The sequence below is a fragment of the Anopheles ziemanni genome, chromosome 2 (assembly GCF_943734765.1).
Source record: "Anopheles ziemanni chromosome 2, idAnoZiCoDA_A2_x.2, whole genome shotgun sequence".
Classification (NCBI taxonomy): domain Eukaryota; kingdom Metazoa; phylum Arthropoda; class Insecta; order Diptera; family Culicidae; genus Anopheles; species Anopheles ziemanni.
In genome coordinates, this window is record NC_080705.1 from 37,839,392 (window position 1) to 37,860,629 (window position 21,238).

At 44.9% G+C, this 21,238-nt stretch overlaps 1 protein-coding gene across 1 annotated transcript in view; it reads left to right on the plus strand.

Annotated features, from left to right (window-relative positions):
• The window catches only part of LOC131293521 (neuronal cell adhesion molecule-like), a 205,102-nt gene that overhangs the window by 101,650 nt on the left and 82,214 nt on the right, over nucleotides 1-21,238 (plus strand). The window contains exons 3-4 of the mRNA XM_058321597.1: nucleotides 1,900-2,157; nucleotides 2,251-2,447. Coding sequence (XP_058177580.1) covers nucleotides 1,900-2,157; nucleotides 2,251-2,447 — 455 coding nt within the window. The remainder of the gene's footprint in view (nucleotides 1-1,899; nucleotides 2,158-2,250; nucleotides 2,448-21,238) is intronic.

Here is a 21,238-nt window from a genome sequence, read left to right on the forward strand (position 1 = left end):
CGGGGGAGGGAGGCACTAACGACCGGGCGACACCCAGCGCGATCGGAGGGAGGGCCGTTAAATGTGTTACGCAAAAATATCACCGTCCGAATGGCGGCAGCGGAAAGGCACCCGAATCGTAAATCATTGCATCGTTTCGCATTGTAGGTGGCGTGTGGCATGATTTATTTTATGATTGCTTTATTTCTTCTAAATTTTTTCCATTCATTCCGCGCGGAAGGTGGGACGCTGGCATTTCCGTACGGATTTCTGCCAAAGCCTCCGTGGCTTAGGCTAATTCTTTGTTTCATAATTTTACGATGGCCACATTAACGATGGTTTTGGACAAGCTTTTTTCTTATTGTTATGAGCCTCGTTGCCCCAATGGTTTGAATGCAAGGTCTCGTGAGTACTAAACTAAAACACGGTTTACAGAGGAACTTTTAAAGGTGTAATCATTACGTTTTACTTCCTGTACAAAATGTATAATTTGGAAAGTTGTTTGCTCAAGCCATTAGTAAGGTAACCAAAGGTCCTTATTGAACAAAGAAGGAATAGTATTATTTTAATATCCAATAAAACTATCAAAAGCTACTGGTAATAAAATATTGTTTTAATAGCTCAAGTCGTTTTGTTGTTTTCCCAGAAAGGTTCATGCGTGCTGATTGTTTCAAAATTTGGCAGCATTATGGAACACTGCATAGCAAATGCACCGTACATATCTTCTGTTGTACTGTTGTTCTGTTTCAATGCACTCGAACTACCTCCACTATCGTACTGTTACTATTTTGCCTGTCTAAACCGTGACGCGAAACTGTGTAAATCTTCCTACATCCAACGAGTACCAACCAATCCCATTGTATTTGCAACGAATGTTTGACTGGAACACATCGCAGACAACTCCTCGTTGTGGTTCCTATTTTTCCTCGTTGTTATGTCTATACTCGGCTGCGCTACATTGCATACACCGCACGCACGATGTAAAATGTTTAGTGGTTGAGTTGGAAAATCGTGGCTCAGCAATGCATTGGCGATTTCGGACATTGTTGGAAGCAAAACAAAATACCTTTTGCGCGTACGATCGAGCTATTTGCAGACGGTTGGATGATTGGTGGCATTTATCGACGTCAGAAATAGGTGCCTCGATATTCGAGAAAAGGGAGCGGACGTTGTTGTTGCTGCCTTCCCGTTAGAATATGTACGAAACACCTGAAATGTTGATACATATTGCAAAATGCGTTTTGTCCAAAAAAGATGTTGAAGAACCCTCGCATACGCGTGTGTGATTGAGTAGATGATATCAGAGGAATTCGTTTAATAGATTCGAATCAGTCTATAAATTCTACTTCATTAATTTTTCCAAAAATCATTTTTTTACAAATATTGTTGATTTGAACTGTACTTTAGAACAAACATAACTAGTTCATTAATCATAAATTTGATAATAAATAACTTTTAAGTTCATAGGTTAAAATGTAAACAAATTAATTTTCATGTTTACATTCGAATTTCTGCTTTCATGTACGACTGATGAAATCTGGTCCATTCAGTTTTCCAAATATTCACGTCTTCTAATGGAGCACGTGCGCATTTTCCTGAGGTTGCACCGAAGCGGTTTATTTCTAATTTCTCCGTGACCTGAAAAAGCGTGACCTGAAAATATTTAGTCTACATCCGTGATACCAAACGGAACGAACCGCTGTGTTGTGGTTCGTATGCATTTATTTTCAAGCAACGATAAACAATCGCTGCTGGGGCTAGTTGTAAGTTTGTTGACGACCCGGGCCCCTTCTTCTACCCGGGGATGTTTATGGCCGCCTACCGTGAACCATTATCTGACGTATTGGATAAATCCCGGAATCTGCTGCGTGCATCCGACTTAATGTTTTCGTTCTCTGTTGTTCTATTCCATTTACCCAGAATTGACTTCCGGCCAGAGCAAGGCATCTACGATCTGACGATCGTGAACACGTCATACGGTCGGGATAATGGCCGCTTCGAATGCCGGGTGAAAGCGAGCGGAACCGGTGCAGACGTGCATCAGGAGTACTACAATCTGACCGTTCTGACGCCACCGCAGCCGCCGTTCGTGGAGCCCGTCGAGCTGCGGGCCACCGAGGATGAAAAGTTCGACCTCACTTGCAGCAGCATCGGGGGATCGCCGGATCCAGTCATCACGTAAGTTTTTATTTTTTTGCGGAGGAAAATTTACCAACCCAGTTTCTATATATCACTGTTGACAACCCTACGATACTTTTCCATCCCTTCCAGCTGGTACCGGGTGGGTTCGGAGAAACCCTTCAAGGCAACCATCACCAAGGGCGGCTCGAAGGATCTGCGGACCTCGAGCACCTTGTCGATAGTGCCTCGGCGGGAGGACGATGGAGCCAAGTTCCGGTGTGTTGTGTGGAACCGTGCCATGGCGGAGAAGGACAAGCTGGAAACGACCGTCACCCTGTCCGTAAACTGTAAGTACTACAATTTGTAAACTCTTATAAACTTATGTTCTCAAATTCTGGCTGCCTGTCATCTCTCGATTGACATGTTCTAAAGCATTTAAAAAAGAAAACAAATATATTTCCCTTTGATAATATGATGAAAGCTTTGTCACAAATCAACTTCCTTTGGATCTATAATATAATTTTTAGAACCTCTCAATTATCATTTAAAAGAATAGTAAAATTTGTTCGGAGTTTAAAAATCTATTATTCAATTCAATTCAACTTAATTTTCTTATTTTTTTTTTCTTAACAAGGTTAATTTTCCTGTTGCTCATTCCTCATTTCCAGCATTTAAAGTTAGCTTCTTCTTCATACTCAGGAAAATGATAGTCTTAAGGTTATTTGACAAACAAACTGCCCACGGCAACAGCCGTACTTCTGGACGAACACTAATGTTCTGCCTGTCAGCATCTCGGCGTCTGAGAACAAAGTTTTCTTTCGTAGAAATCTATGCGGCCTAATTTTCCATTGGCGTCAAAATCAACAAACCGCTCACTGAAAATCAATATCTCGGACTCCCCGGGACCAATTAGCTAGCTCGTGAAAAGAAAACGACTTTCCGGGACTAGCTCATGAAAACGAATCATTTGCTCCGGTGGAGAAGAAATCAATAATTAATTAAACGTGACCAATGGATGCAAGAAATGGATAAACTACTTTCGTCGAATGGCCAATGATTTGCGAAACAAACACACGCACGCACACGATACAAAAAAAAACCACAACACAAAACAATTATGGATTCTCATATTAATGAGTTCCGGGAGGAAGCTCATAAAACTTCCGCCATCATACAAAGGACCTTTTCTATATTTGGCAAATCGATCTCTTCTCGCACGCTCAGCATGTAGCACTGTCATTTATCTAGATGTAGTGGAAACTGAACCACCTCAAGCCCCCGTGCGGAACTGCGTGCGGCCGGCGGGGAGCCGGGGGGAAAATTGGATCTGTTTTGTGTCCCTTTGCTTCCGTCGCTTTCTGCGTCCCGTCAAAATTTACCCCTGGCGGGCTCCCCAAGCGCCTCCTTTGGTTCATATGTTTTCCGCACCGTGATCAATCTTTCGAATGAATGGATGAAGCTGCGTTTAGGGCGTGATAAAAAAACACATGCTCGCACACACTCGCACACACAAACACACGGGAAGAAAGCGAGTCAGCAGGAAAATTACCTACAAACATTCACGTATTCGCTATCAAACAACCAGGCCGCTCCATTTCGACTGCCACCCCGACGCACATTGAATCCAATCAACGAATGGATATTTATATATATGAAGGAGGGTTTATCATAAAAGCGTATTTATTATCATTTCCCACTTAGGGCCGCCAATGGTTATCGATCTTCCCGCGTCGAATTGATGGAATACGTGTTCTCCCTGTATTTTTGGGACCGCAGTACCGACTGTTACACGTTCCTTGCTGACGGAACACTTTCCTGTCTCACCTGTCAGGCCAGGCCGGGTGTAAGGAAGTTTGTGTGGATTTAACGGGAAGATAAAAAGAAATCCTCACACCACGGCGCTATCAAGCTATTCGTTCGAAAGTGGGGGCTCTAGAATTAAATGCGCTTCAACCTAGGCACACGCCTCGAACGATTTTCTCCTGTATCGTTCTTGTTATCCTCATTCCAGTGTACCTTCTAAGGACTTGATAAAGTGACCCGGAGTGGTGGAGAACATTTAAATCGGGAAACACACACTCACTCGCGAATATAGACATCCTCAAACTGCGTGTTTTCGTGGGCACATCTTCAATAAAAGAAACACGAAGGAAATAATAAACGATACCCGGAAGGATTCACCCCACGGGCCGTGCTATTGAAAGCGAGAGCGTCAGATAAAAGTGAAATAGAGTTTAGATAAGCGTCTGGTTCAGTCGATGGAAATTGTCAACGCGGAGAAAAAAAAAGGAAACTCTGTTCTGCTTCTGTTTTACTCCGAGCCCAGGATAGAAGCGGCCTTCGGAAGCTTATGCGTGGTATATTTATAATAGTAATTTGCGTGGTTTATGGACTTCTGACCGACTCCGGGCTAGTGGACTTTATGGTGATTCAGGTAGGCCCCTCGTCGTGACCATTTTGTCCATTTTTGCAGCGCGCAAAGATGTGTTCGTTCCCGCGGAGTAAAAGGAAATCCCGAAAATATCACTCAGCACGTAATCCAGGTTGGGGAAGAACTCCCTAGACCTCTATCTGAGATATCACTGGAACTGGCGCGCAACGGTGTGTCCTCTGCGTATCTCGATGCTACTTAATTGAATCGCCTACTTTTATGGTTCATATATATGGCTCGAAAATGTCATTCCGAAGCACAAACTGATAACTTCTGGGAATCGCACAGCGATCCTTCCCGGTCGTATCCATCTCGATAAGAATTCCTTCAGTGAGACGCTCTTTTGTCCTCCGTAGAGATTTGAATCTAACCTTTTGGCAACCGTCACAAAGAATTGTTGCCGCCTTTTGCTCGATGGTGAGTGTCGGCATTCAAGAGCGTTGATGTAGGGAACATTTGAATGATTTTCTCATGACTTCCTAACGACATGTAGTACCTCAGCAGATTCTGTCTGCTTCAGAGTGTTTGGGTAGATTTGCTACACACGGTAGGTTTTATATGTTTTGTCCTCTCACAATGGATGTGTACGAACATCTGAATTACCTAAAACATGTCAATCGCAACGGTACGATATCGATTCATCGAATCAATCCAGAAGTGGATAAGAATCGCAACCCATTCGGCATGTTATTGGTACAATGCCCGATCGTACAGCTTTTTCCCCACAGGTGTGTTGTGCACTTGAACTCAATCTCGAACCTGTAATCGAAGTCTCGTGTCGAACATGACCCCTTCCTCTCAGCTCAACCAGCTCTATGCCTGCAAGCTGAACCCACGGACGCATTGGACTACGTGACTCATGGTCGTTCCGTGCATGCACGTCCATCCATACGGAAGCTGGCGCAGCTTTCCGAAGCGAAGCAAAGTCGCACTCTCCCCAAACACGCCGATGGTTCGTCCGTTTTGGGCTCCGGTCGAGACGTTCGAGACAATCGATTCGCGGAACGCACCGAACGAAGCGACATAATTGAAATGATAGAATCATGTCCCACCGTGTGCCACACCGGAACCTCAGCCGTGCGGCGTCCTTTCGGGGCGGGAGACTATTCACAAAGTTCGTCGTGGGTTTTCCTCTCAGGACGTCGGGAAGGGATCGTGGATTTTGAGACAAAAAACACACAAAACTTCGCGTCAAAAGAACTGTCGCTGGAAGGACGAGAAAAAAGGGAAATCGCCTGAACCAAGAAAATGAACCCAACCAAGGGACGTAAACGCGAATCGTTTACGTAGCAAACTTCGTTCGCGTCCAATCGAGCGCGGAATCGAATCCGGTGTGTGTCGCGCCTTTTTGGAGTGCTGTTGTCCGTCGGCGGATTGGTGGTGCGGTGTGCCTATTTTCTTTTTTTCTTCCCATTCCTTACCCTCAACGACAACCTCAATTCCGGCACGAAAGTCGCCCGAGGTGACACTGGCGAAGCACAAACGTGTGGCACGCCCGGCCCAAACGATTATGGCCACGGCGGCGTGCCTCGCAACACCGGAGTGATGTGAATTGGTTTTGGCGTCCATTTCGTTCCACGGGGCGCGCGCGCGGGGTCAGATCGAAGCCGGCCCGATGGCCATTACGGTGGCCCGATATTATTGTTTCGACCGGCCGGTCTCCCGTGTGATACCTTCACTTTTATCTCGTACCCGGCTTGGTCCGCCGGAGGAAGGGAAGGGCACGGAGAACTTATGGACGTGTTCGGACCGTGTCGAACAGCGCCGAAATGAACCGCCGCTGGCCCTCCGGGTGAACGGACAGTTCCCAGGCAGCGACGGGGTTCGGAATGGTCCGGACATTACACCCAAGGGAGTCGTTGATTGAAAACCGAGACCGAAAACGGCCGAAGCAATAGGAGCCGTGGAAGGAAACAAGGGACGGACCGTCGTGGACCACCGAAAACCGGAGCAAAGTTCGCCTCTAATTTAGCTCCAATTACGCGAAACGCAAGATTAAAACGTTACGAGATAAAACACACGGCCAAACAAAGGAAGAAACTCTCCCGGGCGACACATTCCCGGGCCAACAACAACAGCGTGCCGTCTGGCGTTCGCGTCACGAAAAGCGATTTAACAATGGAGCGGTGAGCGATGTTGCGTTATTTGTTCACTTCGTTATGGCCGTTGTTTCTCGTGATTGGTTACATCAATAAAAATTGGTGTGCTTTCGCTTTTCATATCGGGCGCGCCATGTTTTCGCCGAAAAGTTAACGTTTTCTTTCGCTTTTCCCGCCGTTTTCTCGCCGTCGGGTGTTTCGCTTCGGGGAGGATGGTGCTGCTGCGAACTGCCGATTTGGCTTTACGGCGGACGGTGGTGATAATGGCGAAATTGACGGTATCGTCGGACCCCTGGTGGACATGGCGCTGCGCACTACCGGAGCTTCTCACACTCTCTCACTCCACCGTCTAGGGAAGGATTTTCTCGGCTGATGGCGATCGATCGATGATGAGTCCTGTTGTTGTTGGTGGTGGTGCTATAGTCACACCCGGCTGTTGATTGTTGCACCATCCGCTTCCATTCGCACGCAAAGCCGCCTCGCCCGGGAGGATTACTCCCTTCGAGCTGCTGGTGCGGAAACCATAATTCCATTCCGATCTGCTCGATTTTTGGCCACCAGGCAGCGATTGCTGCCGGTGCGTCGACGTTCTGGGCTGAGTTTTGTACGAAACGAAAATGGAACGGATTATTCCTAGATTGGCAGAGGCCGGCTTCCGAGAAGTGATATCGATCACTTCAACCGTGCCTGCCATTCGGGATTCGTGTTCGGTTGGCGATGACCACTTCATCTGGTTACGGACGAAGTTGATCACGAGTCATTCGGCGAGCGGAGTGGAACCGTCAGTTTTGACTCATCATTTATTGTGACGCATGGCTTTAGTGGACGATTGATTTGAACTCGTCTGGAGGAGGATAAAGGAGTGTAATAAAAAGCTAAACATTAACCCTTAACGACTCATGGTCATTTAAAACTCAAGCTAACGAACAGCAAAGCGTTTTTTTACGAAAACGAAGACGTTTTTTTTTTATTGTAAATAACATAAAAAATAACACTTGGTATTCTTTACAATCCTAAACAGCTTCCAATGTTCATCAGATTATACGAACTGGAACAAGTAGATGCTGCATTCAACAACGTAAGAGATTTCAAATGTTGGAATGACAAATTGTTTCCAGAGTTTTAAAATCTCAGAATTATCATATTAAAGTTTTGGCTTGCAAGGAAATTAAAATACAATGTAGAAACAACATTAAAATACACTTTAGGTATTCCCTAACTGATAGACCAAACATATTTTTCTGATTTGTTATAAAACGCATGATAACCTGTTTCTCTCTCATGTTGCTTTCTGGTAAAGTTTGTTATTTCGTGACACAAAATAGAAAGTTGCCAATAGTTTAATTGCAAGTGTGAATATAGACAGAAGTATAAACTTTTCTTTCACCCACTTGCATTCCGTAGAGGGTCAGATTGCTCAAACATTTAAAAGCTTTTTTTATGGATAGCTACAAACCGTTTTCGAAGGGTGCACGCTTTATTTCAACACCTTACACGGCTCATTTGCATCCAAGTGGCGGTCCTAAAACATGCAAATGAATTCAATCGTCCCATTCTATTTCGCCCGCCGACTATAGCTGCGAACCAAAATATTCAATTATAATTTTCGCGAGTTGTGATAAACGGAGCCGGTGGTGGCAAGGGATGGGAAAATGCGGAATGAATAGAATCCATTATTACTTATGTACCATCCGTACGCCGTACCGAGTGACTAACAATCGAGGGGGCACAAATCGTGGCAATAAATGAAAACATCAGCGAGCAGAGGAAGCACAAGGAACGATCCTCCCGTCCTCGGGGATGCCGAGTGATGACATAAATGGTTCAAAAATGCGTTGATTATCCGCTTCGATGAAACGGCTACAGTCTGTTCGAGGCGGCACCACGCACTTTAAAAGCCGTCCCAGGTCCGGCTTAGGCAAAGAATCCGAGCTCCAGTCGTGATGAACCGTCAAGAAGGTGGTGATTCGAGCGGAGTAATCTTTCACGAAGAGGTCCGACTAGGATCTGAATGGGGGCAAAGCATAAGCAACATAGAAGGATAGCAGTGGAAGAGGAGGAGTGCGGACTGAGAAATCATTTCCGTAAAGCCCTGATCACGCCGGCATCTCGCGGCGTGGAGATGAGGCAAAAAAGCAATACAGACGCCAATAAAGTGTTTACCTTTAATGACGGGGTGGAGGGAAAGAAAAAAAAAAGAGGAACAATAATCCGCCCCGATCGGATGAGGAATAACCATAAACGCGGGGAATAAAAAAAAACACGCAAAACGTGCAATATAAAATTTCAATTCACGCGTAAATTATGGCCTAAAAGTGTCCGATGGCGTCGCCGGGACCAAGTACAGTATTTCACGGGTCGTCTTCCTCGCGCCTTCTCCCCGCTCTTCGTAATCATGACTTCGACGAGTGGCCCCCAAACCGTACGAAAAATCTCTGCCTTTACGCCCTTCCCTTTCGAAGGGTCCTCCTCGCTCAACGAGGATCTACATGCACATTAAAAAAAGCACATTTCAACACAGGAGAACATGGACATTCTATCGGCGAGAGTGCGGCCCGAAAAGATCTATGGGTGGCACGGCGGGAATTTTTCATCCCCCGGCCCGTAATCAATAAATGCCAAACCGTAAATGAACGCTATTTGTCATTCATCATCATGTCATTCGCGGCCGGCCGAACGATGGCAACCGCAACAGGAAGCAATCGACCACAAGCAGAAGAAATAAAGCATAAAAATCAGGCCAATTTTTGGTCGCGAGAGATCCGATGCACGTCGTCCCCGGTCAAACCCGTTGTTGTATCGTCAATTCGGGCGCGTTATCGATTGCGTGCGATGTATTAAAAAAAAACAGCCTGCGTTTCCAATATCCTGCAAATAGCGTATTTTTTCGTATTATCCTTCTCTGTGGCGCGCTACGCTTCCCGGAAAGCTATCGGATATACAGGTGTGATTGTGCTGTTTTGACGAATTGATCAAAGGATATTTTTTGTGCCCTTTTTGGTTCCTGTTGTTGCTATATATAAATTGCCTTGTTTTTGTTTTGAACTCGAAACTTGATTTTTAACATAGTTCGTTTCATTTTAAACTTTTTAACAACTTTTACATGAGTTAACAGTCACTAATTTAATATAGTTCTTGCTAATTTTTTGTGATAATTTGTGATCAATATTATGAAAACTTCTTTCTTCTACGAGTGCTGTTCAATGACCCAACCTTTATTATAATTATTACACATACACTTATCTGTTACCTACATCGAACACTTACACTACGGTTACATATTACCTACATTTATACGACACCACCTGCCGTATAAGAAACGCACTGATGCTGAGCATTGTTTTTTTTCTGAAATCTTGATTTTTAACTTTTTATTTCATTCTAAACTTTTAAAGAACTTTTACATCATTGAAATGATGTTTTCTAAATTTGTATTACCTTATTTAATCTAGCTCTTACTAATTTTCATGACACTATGTGATCAACCTTAGAAATTTGAGTGAAGTTTGCGGTAAATCTTTCCAACCTTTACGTCTAGCACGACAAGTGACTTCCAGGAAATAATAGAATATTCATGTCTTGGATATATCAGGGTTTAATCACAATTCAACAACACTTAATTTAAATTTATGTAGATGTTGTGTCGCAAAGTTTTGGTTCCATGCGATTTGAATTGAATGACCTTTAAATTCCTTTCGTTGTCACATTGAAGCCTTGCGGAGTGAGGGCGTGTCAAATGTTCGCCCTAGGGCGTTTAGAGATTGGGGTTGCAAATTACGCAACAATCGATCTTGAGCCTAACAATCGATTTGATATCGTTAACAGCTTTACCTCGAAACGAAAATCGAATTTCTGAATGCTATCGGCCGGACTTTCGTACCCCATTTCGCATTGGTCGTTTATTGCCTTACTAAAGGCGCGTCTTGGAGACATCGTGAATTAAAGTTTCATTCCGCAGATTAAAGCCTAGCCCCGAGTTTTGTAGCATGTGTCTTGTCCTTGTTTTTTTTTTACCCAAATCCTTCAGTCGAGTTTCGCTTCGTAGAACGCTACGTCATAAATCCCCCCAAGGAAAGCTTTCCGCGAGTCGGCTACGAAAACTACGCGCATCCTCACCCGGGACGCTCTAATTATGGACGGTAATCAACGCTAACGAAGCTCTCGGGCTTAAAGAACCGCGCCGTCGTACCGCGGCTCATCCAAACACAATCAGCCGCCCGGTTGTGTCACACAAGGCCGGTAAACAAACACCTTTCCCAAATCTCCTCGGAGAGGATGGCACGAAGTGAAAAGGAGTTCGGCGGTGGCGGCTCCTGAAAAGGGAAAAGCCATTAAAATTAATCAAACACGTCTGCGTCTGGGTTTTTAGGGGGCTTAGCTTTCGGTATCGGCACAGTGTCCGGGTGACTGAGGTCTCATCGCCCCGATAGAAGGCTTAAAAGCGCGCCTCAATGCGAGAGGGAAACCGTGAGATAAAGGGCGAGAAAAAAGGAAGTGGAACCGAACGCAGCCTTACGCCGTGCGGTTGGCTTCCCCCAAGCCTAACCAAGAAGGTATTTATAACGGCGGATTATAATTAGTGAGAATGTGATCGAATTATGCTCGATGGTTTACGGCGACGACGGAGCGGCTAATGGATCGTTTCGTGTCCATGCGGGTTCGCCCGTCCGGCATTTCCGTTCCGGCCGCAACAAGAGCGCCAATGCACGCTTCTACCGAACCTTTCGGGCGTACGTTAGGTGACATAATGTACGGACCAGTATGCTCCATTCCAGCCGGTCCGCCGTCCGAATGTAAGCTCCATTTCTTACTCAGTATGATGGCTCCCGCCTTCGGTATCTGCCGGCGTATGCCGCATTGTCCTCCACGCACTCAACGGCGAGTAGTCGGCGAGACACAAAGCCCCCGTATGTGGAGTTCATTTCGCCAAGTTTATTATATGTGGAAACGCAGTTTTCCCTACGCTCTTGCCGGCCGACCTAACGTCGAGGTACCTTTCGCGCGGATACTCAACGGAGCGGCTCATTGCGACCCTTTCGGCTCGATCCGAACGAGTTGCACTGAACGGGGCAAGAAAGGACACAGGAAAAAAAAGGGCACACACTGCTGCACTGAGCCCGGGATGTCATTCAGTGAAGTTTATTTGCTGCAGACACTGCTTTCGCCCTTTTGAACCTTTTATTTTCGCTCACGACCTGCTCTGAGCCTCGTGCTCGTGTTCTTTCTGGTGAAATTATTCCGCCGTCGGGGCAATGACAGTCGAAAAATTCAAAACACACACGCCACCAACCAACCGCTGAGTACACGAAAATTGCAATCAACATATATTACCGGGTGAAATTAGATGGCAATAAATAGTTGCACACAACACCCCGCATCCGTTCCCCGCGGCGTCCGCTCACGAAACTGTGCGACAAATTACGTGACCAAGGAATCACGCCGTCCATCGTGGACAAGGCCCGCCTTCACGAAACATGCCATTTCCATTTGGAAAACGTTTGGTTTCGTTACTGCTTGTTGCTAAGCGAAAAATCGCTCGTTCATACCAAACGACGCACGTTCTTTGTGATTCAAGTGATGTTTATGTTATGATTCAATCGAATTCAAGTTTTTTCGCAACTCAGTGAAGGTTGAACTCTAGTGAATTGTTTCGAAAATTTGAAATAACCAGTTGATGTTGAAGACGTTTTGGTTATCTGGTTGTCGTTTCCGGTAATATTTTATTTTGTTATGTTTTATAAAATCTCATTTTGGCATTTCTACTTAACGTTGAGACGTATAAAAAGTGTGTCCGGCTGTTTAAAAGATACATAAAATTAATATTCGAATAAAAATATACAAACAAATATTGTGCATTACGCAACTGAAATGAATATTTTATATTAGAAATTTATGACATTTTGAATCTAAAAAACACTTATATCCATGATGAAACAGTATTTGTCGAATTATTTGCCCAATTTATTTATTTTTGAAATAAATGTGCTTCAAGAGTTTGCTGTAATAGTTTGTGTGTTCTTTTTCTGTTCCACCAACATTTTGAGCTTTGTTTTTAAATATCATCCACAAATGGCGACTGGTAAATGAACTTTTGAATTTGTTACTACAGGGTGTTCATAAAACTGTGTGATTAGACAACATATTCAATGCGTTAACATTATTTTACTTCTGGTTAGTGTCGGTTATTTTGCTTAACAAGATAATGAAAAGTATTTGACCCGCCACCAACGCTGATATGCTGTTTTCATACAAAGCATAAACCTTTCTCAACATTCTTTCATTTCGTAGCTTCTTATTGAAAGATAAAATCAACCCGGTTTACGGAATAGTTCCTTCCGCGTACTGACGATCCGATTCGGGACGACGCGTAATGTATCCATGTCGTGAAAAAGCAATTAATAATGCTCAATTATCTGGTTGATGAATAAAGTATTGTCTCGTCACTTCCAGAGCAGGCGAGATATTTTCCATTCTTTTCGCTTCCCTGTCCAAAGCCACGGTTCACACTCACAATAGGCCTCGACCCGGCTAACCAGCTCAGCTTCCCTGTTCACAAGCTGCATCATCCAGTGCGCAGCAATGGCTGCCGATCAGAATACCGAGGTGGCTCCCTTAACCGGGTCTGCATGATTTCTCACTGCTTTCAAACACTTGCAGCGTTGTTGAAAAATAAAACCTAATCCGGAGCGGCACACCGGACGGCAACTTCACGGATGCTTTCGGTCATAATGAGACTCCAATTGAAAAGCGGACTGTAGCACACAATACCGATGCCCGGGCCAACGTAGCCAACACGAGGAGCGTGGCCAGAGTGGTGTAGACACACACAAAAAAAAACCATGCGCCCATCCTTAATGTTCACCTTTACACCATTAATCATGTGCGCAACAATCATCGCAATCATAATAATAATTCCCGCCGACGTTGGTCCACCGAGGGCCCTGTTCGTTAAGGGGTCCGCTCGGAAGCTCGGAAGCTCTCGACGGGGAAGCTGGCACTCGGGAGTGCTTTCGGGCAATGGCGAGGCGCAAACTTCACACTCAATACACTCGGGTCCAATTTAATGATTCTGGCTTATTGTTCTGGTAGGACGAGCAACAGCAGTTTTCCAACCTTACCGGGATGAAGGGTTGCTAACCGCGCTAGATGGACGATCGTATACAGCTTGGAGGATGTAAGTGTTGCCTGCCTTATCAGTGAACCTTTCATCCAAAGGGCTTTGCACAGATACACATACACCAGCGGAGAGGATGAATGTAGGAGGGTGGTGAAAACCACAAACCGCTAACGTACTTGAGCGTAATTTCGGCCGAAGAGAAATGCCAACATCCGAGCCTCTAATCCATGTACAAGCGATGTACCAACACAGCGCTCATGTCCGTTGAAACGAGGAAAGCTCATTCGCAAATGGAGAAGGAAAAAAAAAGCACCGGAGCATGCCAGACCGGGGGCAGAACTAGCAAGACTCGAGAACCAGGAATTGATACGAAAACAAAAGTAACCTAAAAATCCTCCCAAGCCGCAACTCGAACGAAACCCGGCTGGGTTCATTATTGGAGCGTGGAGTTCAGAACGGTGAGCGATCGCCGGGTTTTATTTTTCGGATTGGAACTTTCCGATCCGCCGTTTTAGAACGATTGCCCTCCGCAAACTGATGAGTCAGGATGATTTTGCGTCGGGTGAGCGGAATGAGATGCCGTGGATTGGATTGAAATTTAATGATGAAATGGATCACTTACCCCCTCTTTGGAGGAGCATCTCTGCGTGGGGTTTTTGGGGTGCTGGAAAAGAGGGGGGGTGCGAGGGCATGTAAAAGTGTTCCTTGCGTACGCTTCCTAACACGTGCTGGCTGGTGGTTTTTAAATCGCCTTCTACCTGTTTACTACGTATACGCCGCCAGACGATCGATGATTGAAGGCACTCGAAAAAGCAATCGAACTCGGAAAACGTGTAGGCCATTCCGCCATCGTCTACCCGAATATGTGGTGCAAAATTTCCAATCTCTCCTTCCCGCCACCTCCATACACTACCAAACTCGGAAAAGCTTTCAAATGCGCTCTAGAATGCGAATCAGCATCGTCATCATTCGCCGCTTTCAGCTTCTTATTCATCCCTTCAGCTGTGTTTACAATACACACCGCGCAGGTACGAGACCCGGTTCAACACCCGCAGGTCCGCGGTGTGGAGGTGATTATCGATTGAGATAAAGCGTGAATTATTTAGAAAACACGGCCACGACCGAATGCCTCCTCCCGCCGGAGACCTCATCCATTTTTTTTTCTCTTACCCGAACGCCCTCAGTTCGTAGCGCTTGTTTACTCCTGACACTTTCAAATTATCGTTCTGTTTGATATTTTCCTCCTAACTTTATTTTTCCTCGCTTCACACCTTTCCCCGGATCATCGGTCGTTTCTTGCTTCGGTAGAGCGGAACTTTTTTTCCTTTTGAACAACCCTTAGCGATCGCTTTGGAGTTTCCCCGAACAATCGTCTGTTTTGCAATCAACGATTTGGGGCAGGGAGAGGAGATCATCGGGGATAATCTGGAGGGAAACGGAGAAAAGATGGCGATGGTTTGTTGAACGGTTCCTTGCAACCTTTGACCGGATTTTTTTTAAAGTCCTCCACTTCCCGATTGCAACTTCTAGAACCGTTCGGTAGACCAACTATTTCCGTTCCGGTTAGTGGGTGTGCCTGTGTGTATTTTCCCGATTAACGCCTACACGCGTGTGAAGCAACCCCCGAAGTGCCTTGAACGCTCTCCGGAGGCAATTTAGTTTTTCGAGAAACTCCTAAACCAAACCCCCCACGCCACGGCTGCAGCATAAATAATTAATTATGTGTTCTTTCGCTTGCAAAGTGATGGCAAGCATCTACCGGGTCCACCACACCACATCACCACCATAGTGCCTCATCGATACCGTGCTCACGTAAGCGGCTTCACTTTCGTCCTCGGAGCCCCGCGTGCGGCTCTTTCCGTTATCTTGCGGAGGTGACGCCAAAGTATACGCGCTTGGCAAGAAGCAATCAATTAGGATTTTTTCTTCCTTCGCCCCGCGTAGATGCGGAAGATGTTTTCACAACTAACAAGAAAAAGTGAGCGCATTCGGACGCACGGACCACAGGATGCCGGAGAACGGGCAGTAAAAATTTCGGGTAAAGTCCGCAGGCGTCACGAGGTAGCATCCCCTTCTCTAGAGCTTCGAGTTACGAATCGCCGTCGTGAAATTTAGTCCCTTTTTGAAACTCTATGTACGTGTGTGTGTGTGATTATTTTATCTTTTTACACGTAACCGTAACGCGAAACAAAACAACGTCGTACCCGAAGTACACGACGATACCAGACGAGAGTTTATGGCGAGTTGACCTGCCACCACGAGGATGTTTTTCCTTTCGTTCGTCCGGCTCGACCAAGTACGGGTTCTTAAGTTTAAGGGCCCCAGCGAGAAAACGGGGGCCTCCCTGCCGAATGTGGTGAATGAAGCCGGCGAAGGAAAAGTTCAGTCAATTATTGTAATTTGACGGGCTGCCTAACGATGATGATGATGTTGATGGGTGCACGATCGATGGGATGGGAAGTTGCCTTGCTCCGAAAAAGGGGGCAGGAAAAGGAAGTGGGATAGGGCGGTGGTAAGTATGATGAATATGCTTGCCCGGCGACGCGGCGGGTTCCCGATGCTGAGGTTTGATTAATTTTTAAGACGCTGATGAATGGCGCACTGCCCCATTTCAACACCTTTCTCGGGCTGTCTCCCGGCGGATGGTCCGTTCGGGATTGGGCCCTGACTCCCTGGACATAGGCCGTTGGGCCCGTGGCGTATTTGTTCGCATTCCAGTACCCATAGCGGAGCGCGAGGGTAATGGTTCACACCTTTTGCGAAGTGGGAAGTGTTTACCCAGCTACAACTGCACCAGTTCAAACATAAGCGATCCGTGCGATAGGACACCGATGCGTGTGTGGAGTCGCCGGTTGCGTCGCTATGTGCCAGAATTGACACCGATTCTCCGTACGACACCTAGGTAGAGTCGGCGGTGATGCTTCCCTCCCGCTCGGACGGTCAATATTGACTTGGCAATGCTTCTAAATAGTTTTTCTTTTCACTTCACCGCGACATCGGTGATTGTCTGTCCACCCACCAGATCCCCCCGGCCCGATCGAACGTCCGTTGAACTTTACTCTTCCAGTCAGTAGTGGCGGGTATGTTTGGATCACGCCCGGTAAAATCAACAGTACACATATTACTGTTTGTCTAGCAGCTCTATCGGGTAGCGCGCGTGTTTCGGTGCATCGCGACGAGTATCCCGGGCGATTCGTTTGACAGTTCAACTCAAATCAATCACAGAAAATAAGTCTGTCATTATTTTATTTATCGACTCTATTCAATTCCGCCTCATCTCAAACATCAGTATTGCAACAGAAACGAATTCTCAGTTACAGCCAACATAACTATTCAGAAACTATTATAGTTTAATATTACACAATGTTTCTATCAATACCTTTTGGAGGGGTTTCACTGGAGAGCTAATTGCATATCCCATATTGCAGAAGTTAATGGTATTTTCTTTTTTTATCCGCATAACATTTACACAAAACTATGTCACACGTTGGAAATGCTGCCTGAATCTATTTCATATTCCTGTCGTACGGAAATAAACAATGTTTACCATTTATGCCAATCGGCTCTGGAAAAATCTGTGCCTGGTTTTAATTGCTAACGCTACATCATGTGAATCTATAATTACACAATTTCCACAGAAATTGTTATTTGCGTGGTAATACTCTATGCTGTAATGTTTGCTAATTGAATGCATGCAGTAGAGTTGCTGTTTTTTCTTATTGCTGTTATGTAACTTACTGATGTTACAGTACTCGATTTAATTGCTACAAAACAGTCAAAGCAGAATAATTAAAAATCGGTAGTATTTTTAGGATAAATCTACAATTAACTCCGTCTGGGAAATTCAAATTAAATTACGCTGCATTTCTTCCAATACAAAACATTTTTACAATGTTTGTTTCAGTAAAATATGCGTTTTCGATAGCTTTAACACTGCTTTGTGTTGAATTAAAGTAGCTCCAGCTTACAGGCTAACAATAGACAGCCATAAAGTGAACAAGTTTGTCAGAAATATGGCGTTTTTCACATTAAAATAAATTGCTTTGGAATCTTGCCCGAATGCTTTTTAGGAGTCATTTTGACCCCTATTTTCAAAACGCTATCACTTCACTATTTTTGGAGATTTTACTACTTGTTCTATCTTTTGGCGTTTTTAATGTTTTGATGTACCACTTCATCATTCCGCTAGCTCGGTGTGAAGCGAAAAAGATCGATGTGAATCGAATTTTAATCCTGTTCAACCTTTATTTTTATTAAATGTATCATGTAACTTTAGAAAAATAGTGTGCACTATAATGCTTATATATTAACCCAACTTTAAAACATAATTTCAATTTCATTGATGAAGAAATGCATCGACCAAAAGGATCAAAAGATAGTCAACAAACATATTAAAAAGTGCCAGTTTACGGATTTGAAAAATCTTCAAAAACAGTGAAGTTATAGCGTTTTAAAAATAGGGGTTAAAATGACCCCTCAAAAACATTCTAGGGATAGTCTAGTCGGTTCTCGGAACTGGTAGAATAGAAGAATATGAAATATTGGTTTTATTTTTGGTTTTAAGAAAAGCCTTATTTTTTAATATTCATCCGTTTTCAAGATATTAAAATCTAAAAATTGCGTTAGAGTCAAAATGACCCCTATTTGGATTCTAATGTTAACCAAAGTCAGTGATTCAAAAAACTTGATAATAGACTTCTAAAAATCCAATACAAAATGCATTGCAGAGAAAATTGGCCAAAGTTTGTCGATGTTCTACATGATTTGAGGCCTTTTGTGGATGCAACTCCATCTCTTTTCGACTTTATTTATAATTCTTCCAAAAGTAACTGGGCGGAGAGTTGAAGAACAATCTATAAGTAAACTGGTGGAAATGTACGGCCATCGCCTGCCACAGTAAATGTGGCGTGCATAACAATTACCCCTGCTCGAAGAATGCATCCAAAAAAAATGCACCACGACGCGCAACACAGCGTCAATTATCGTGTTTTCGTAAACAAATCGAACCCGGCACCCTTTTCTTTTCCGGACACGCCTGACGGACACGTGTGGAAAGGTTGCCCAAGCCCGAAGTGATATTCCGGTCAATTTCCCGTGCGAAGACGGGATGCGGGCATACACATCCAACTCCGCCGAGTGGGAGTCGGTTCGGTTCGGAGTTCGGTTTGAAAATCTTTCAACCGACGTGGAAAAATTGATGATTATTTACGTTACAGTGCGTATTTTGGGAGCGGTGTTTACTTTCCACGTTTCGCCTGCCTGCGAGATGATGCTGTACGCGGTAGCGGTTTTGTTAGTTTTGTGTTTTTTCTTTTCTTACCATCTGCCCCACACCTCCTCAGTCCATTTCGAATGTTTTTCAATTCCGCACGCTTCGATCTTACCGTTTGCGTTGGCCTTCCTCCGGATCGCTTCCCTCGAAATGCGCACGCTATCGTACTGACGTTGGTCCAGATCTTCTCCGAAGTTGCCGGCAAGAAACCGACGGCCTATAGCCGGGTCATTGCATCTGGAACGAATGAGCGAACAATGTGTTCAACTCGTCCGTACTGTAAACAAACTGCTGCGGTGTTCGGTTGGCTTCGTGCCTTCGGTACGTTTTATTTTTTATTTTTTGATTTAAACTGTTTCTCTCACCACTCCGATGCAACTCCTCCTCCTCTTCGGGTGAAGCGTCTGCAAGAAGGTTGCTGCAAGCAACCGCTGGCAACTGCCCGTGCCGTTTCTCAGCCGCAAAACAACCGCGACAAGCCAAGCCGCTGGGGCAGTGGATGCGAACCTAAGAAACGATAAATTACAATGTTAAAATAAACAATCGGCCATTCCGGGAGCAACAGCATGCCGCCCCGTACACTGGCCTACGGCCGCGAAGAGTGGGAGAAGAGGGAGAGGGAAGAAACATGAAGATCTGGTGCTGGGTACCACGAGTTGAACCACGACCCCGAATCAGCTGAATGGACTGATTTTCATCAACTCTAATCAAACTGAATCGCACACATAAAAGAGCAAGCCAGCGATGTTAACCAAACAACGGCGGGGTGAAGACGAGGGTGCATTGTCCAATGGAGGAAAAAACATGGCCCTCCCTCCTAGACCCACCTACTCCGATGCCTTTTGATCTCACTGAGGAAACATTCCTCCTGCCGTAGCAAGTGAGAAACACGATTGGATTCTTGCTCAGCATCATTTTGCGCAGTGGTTCTCAGACTTTTTGTAGATACACGTTCAAAGCAATATTTTTAAAGCGTTTGTCTTTATGTTAAAACCGATTAAAATGTTGACTCCCAAAAATGGGTGACAGTAGCAATAAGTTCTTAAAAGTTTTTGACCCATAAATACATAAAAATGCAACATTAAACCCATAGTTATATTAAAAGCAAGTTCTTTGTGAAGCTAAGTCTTCGCTTGGCCTTCGAAAACCGTCGGTTTAATAAGTGTTGGAAACAAATTTTATTATAAAAGATTTTAATAGAAAAAAGTGTGCTAAAAACGCTTGGCAGTCAACGTGTTAAGCATTATTTGATGTTTAAGAATATAATCGAACGAAATTGGTCTACTTTTCATCACATGTTTGCATACATTATTACATTTACATTTCATCAATCAATTAATATTATATTGAAATGCTTCATTGAGTCATCTTAAGATTCACTTGATGTTGATTTTGTTGCCTGTCAATCTACTTTGTTGACTGTTCTATGAATTACTAATATCTAACAAACTAGTTTTATCTTGGCATTTAACGCTTTGAAAGTACTAGTCAGAACTTTTAGGTGCTGTTTTTTTTTAAAGTCTTCCATCATAAGATGTTTGTTTTGGTTATGATGATTGTGTTCAAAGTTGAGATTTTTCACATACATTGAAGGCAACATAGTTTGAGAACCTCTGCCTCATTGCATGCATTTGCACGTCCCACTCTCTACCGCCCGCGAAAAACTCATGGACGTCTAAGTGAGCGTAAAGAAAGCGTGCTCGCATTTTCGATTCTTTGTGTGCCCACCGTTTGCTAGTTCTTTTCGTACGCGCTCGACCAGCCCAGCATCGCGTCGGTGGCACCTTTCCGGCACCGTTTATTCCCCTCGGGAATCTCCCACCGCCGGCAGCCCACCTGGACGAACCGATGGGCCCATTTCATTTGATCCCATTTCTCCCGAGCCCAAGTGCTACATCAAGTCGTACTCGGCTGACAATGCAGAAAATTACGGATTACGAGCAACAACTCCCAGCCCGCCCCGACTTCCGTGGCGCACTCGGCTCGGGAAGTGGAACTACGATGGCACCGTTGGCGCCATTTGGACCGTCGCGGGGAGGCGTCGGTAACGAGCGTACCTCTAGCTGGTGACTGGCTTGTGCGTGTACTTATGTGTGTGTGGGTGTATGTGTGCGTGTGTCGCGGGAAAACCAGAAAACAAACATCATTAGAGCGGACGGCAGTTGTAAATTGCATGGATGCGATGACGGTCTTCGCGTGGAAACGCCTTCTGGTGGCTC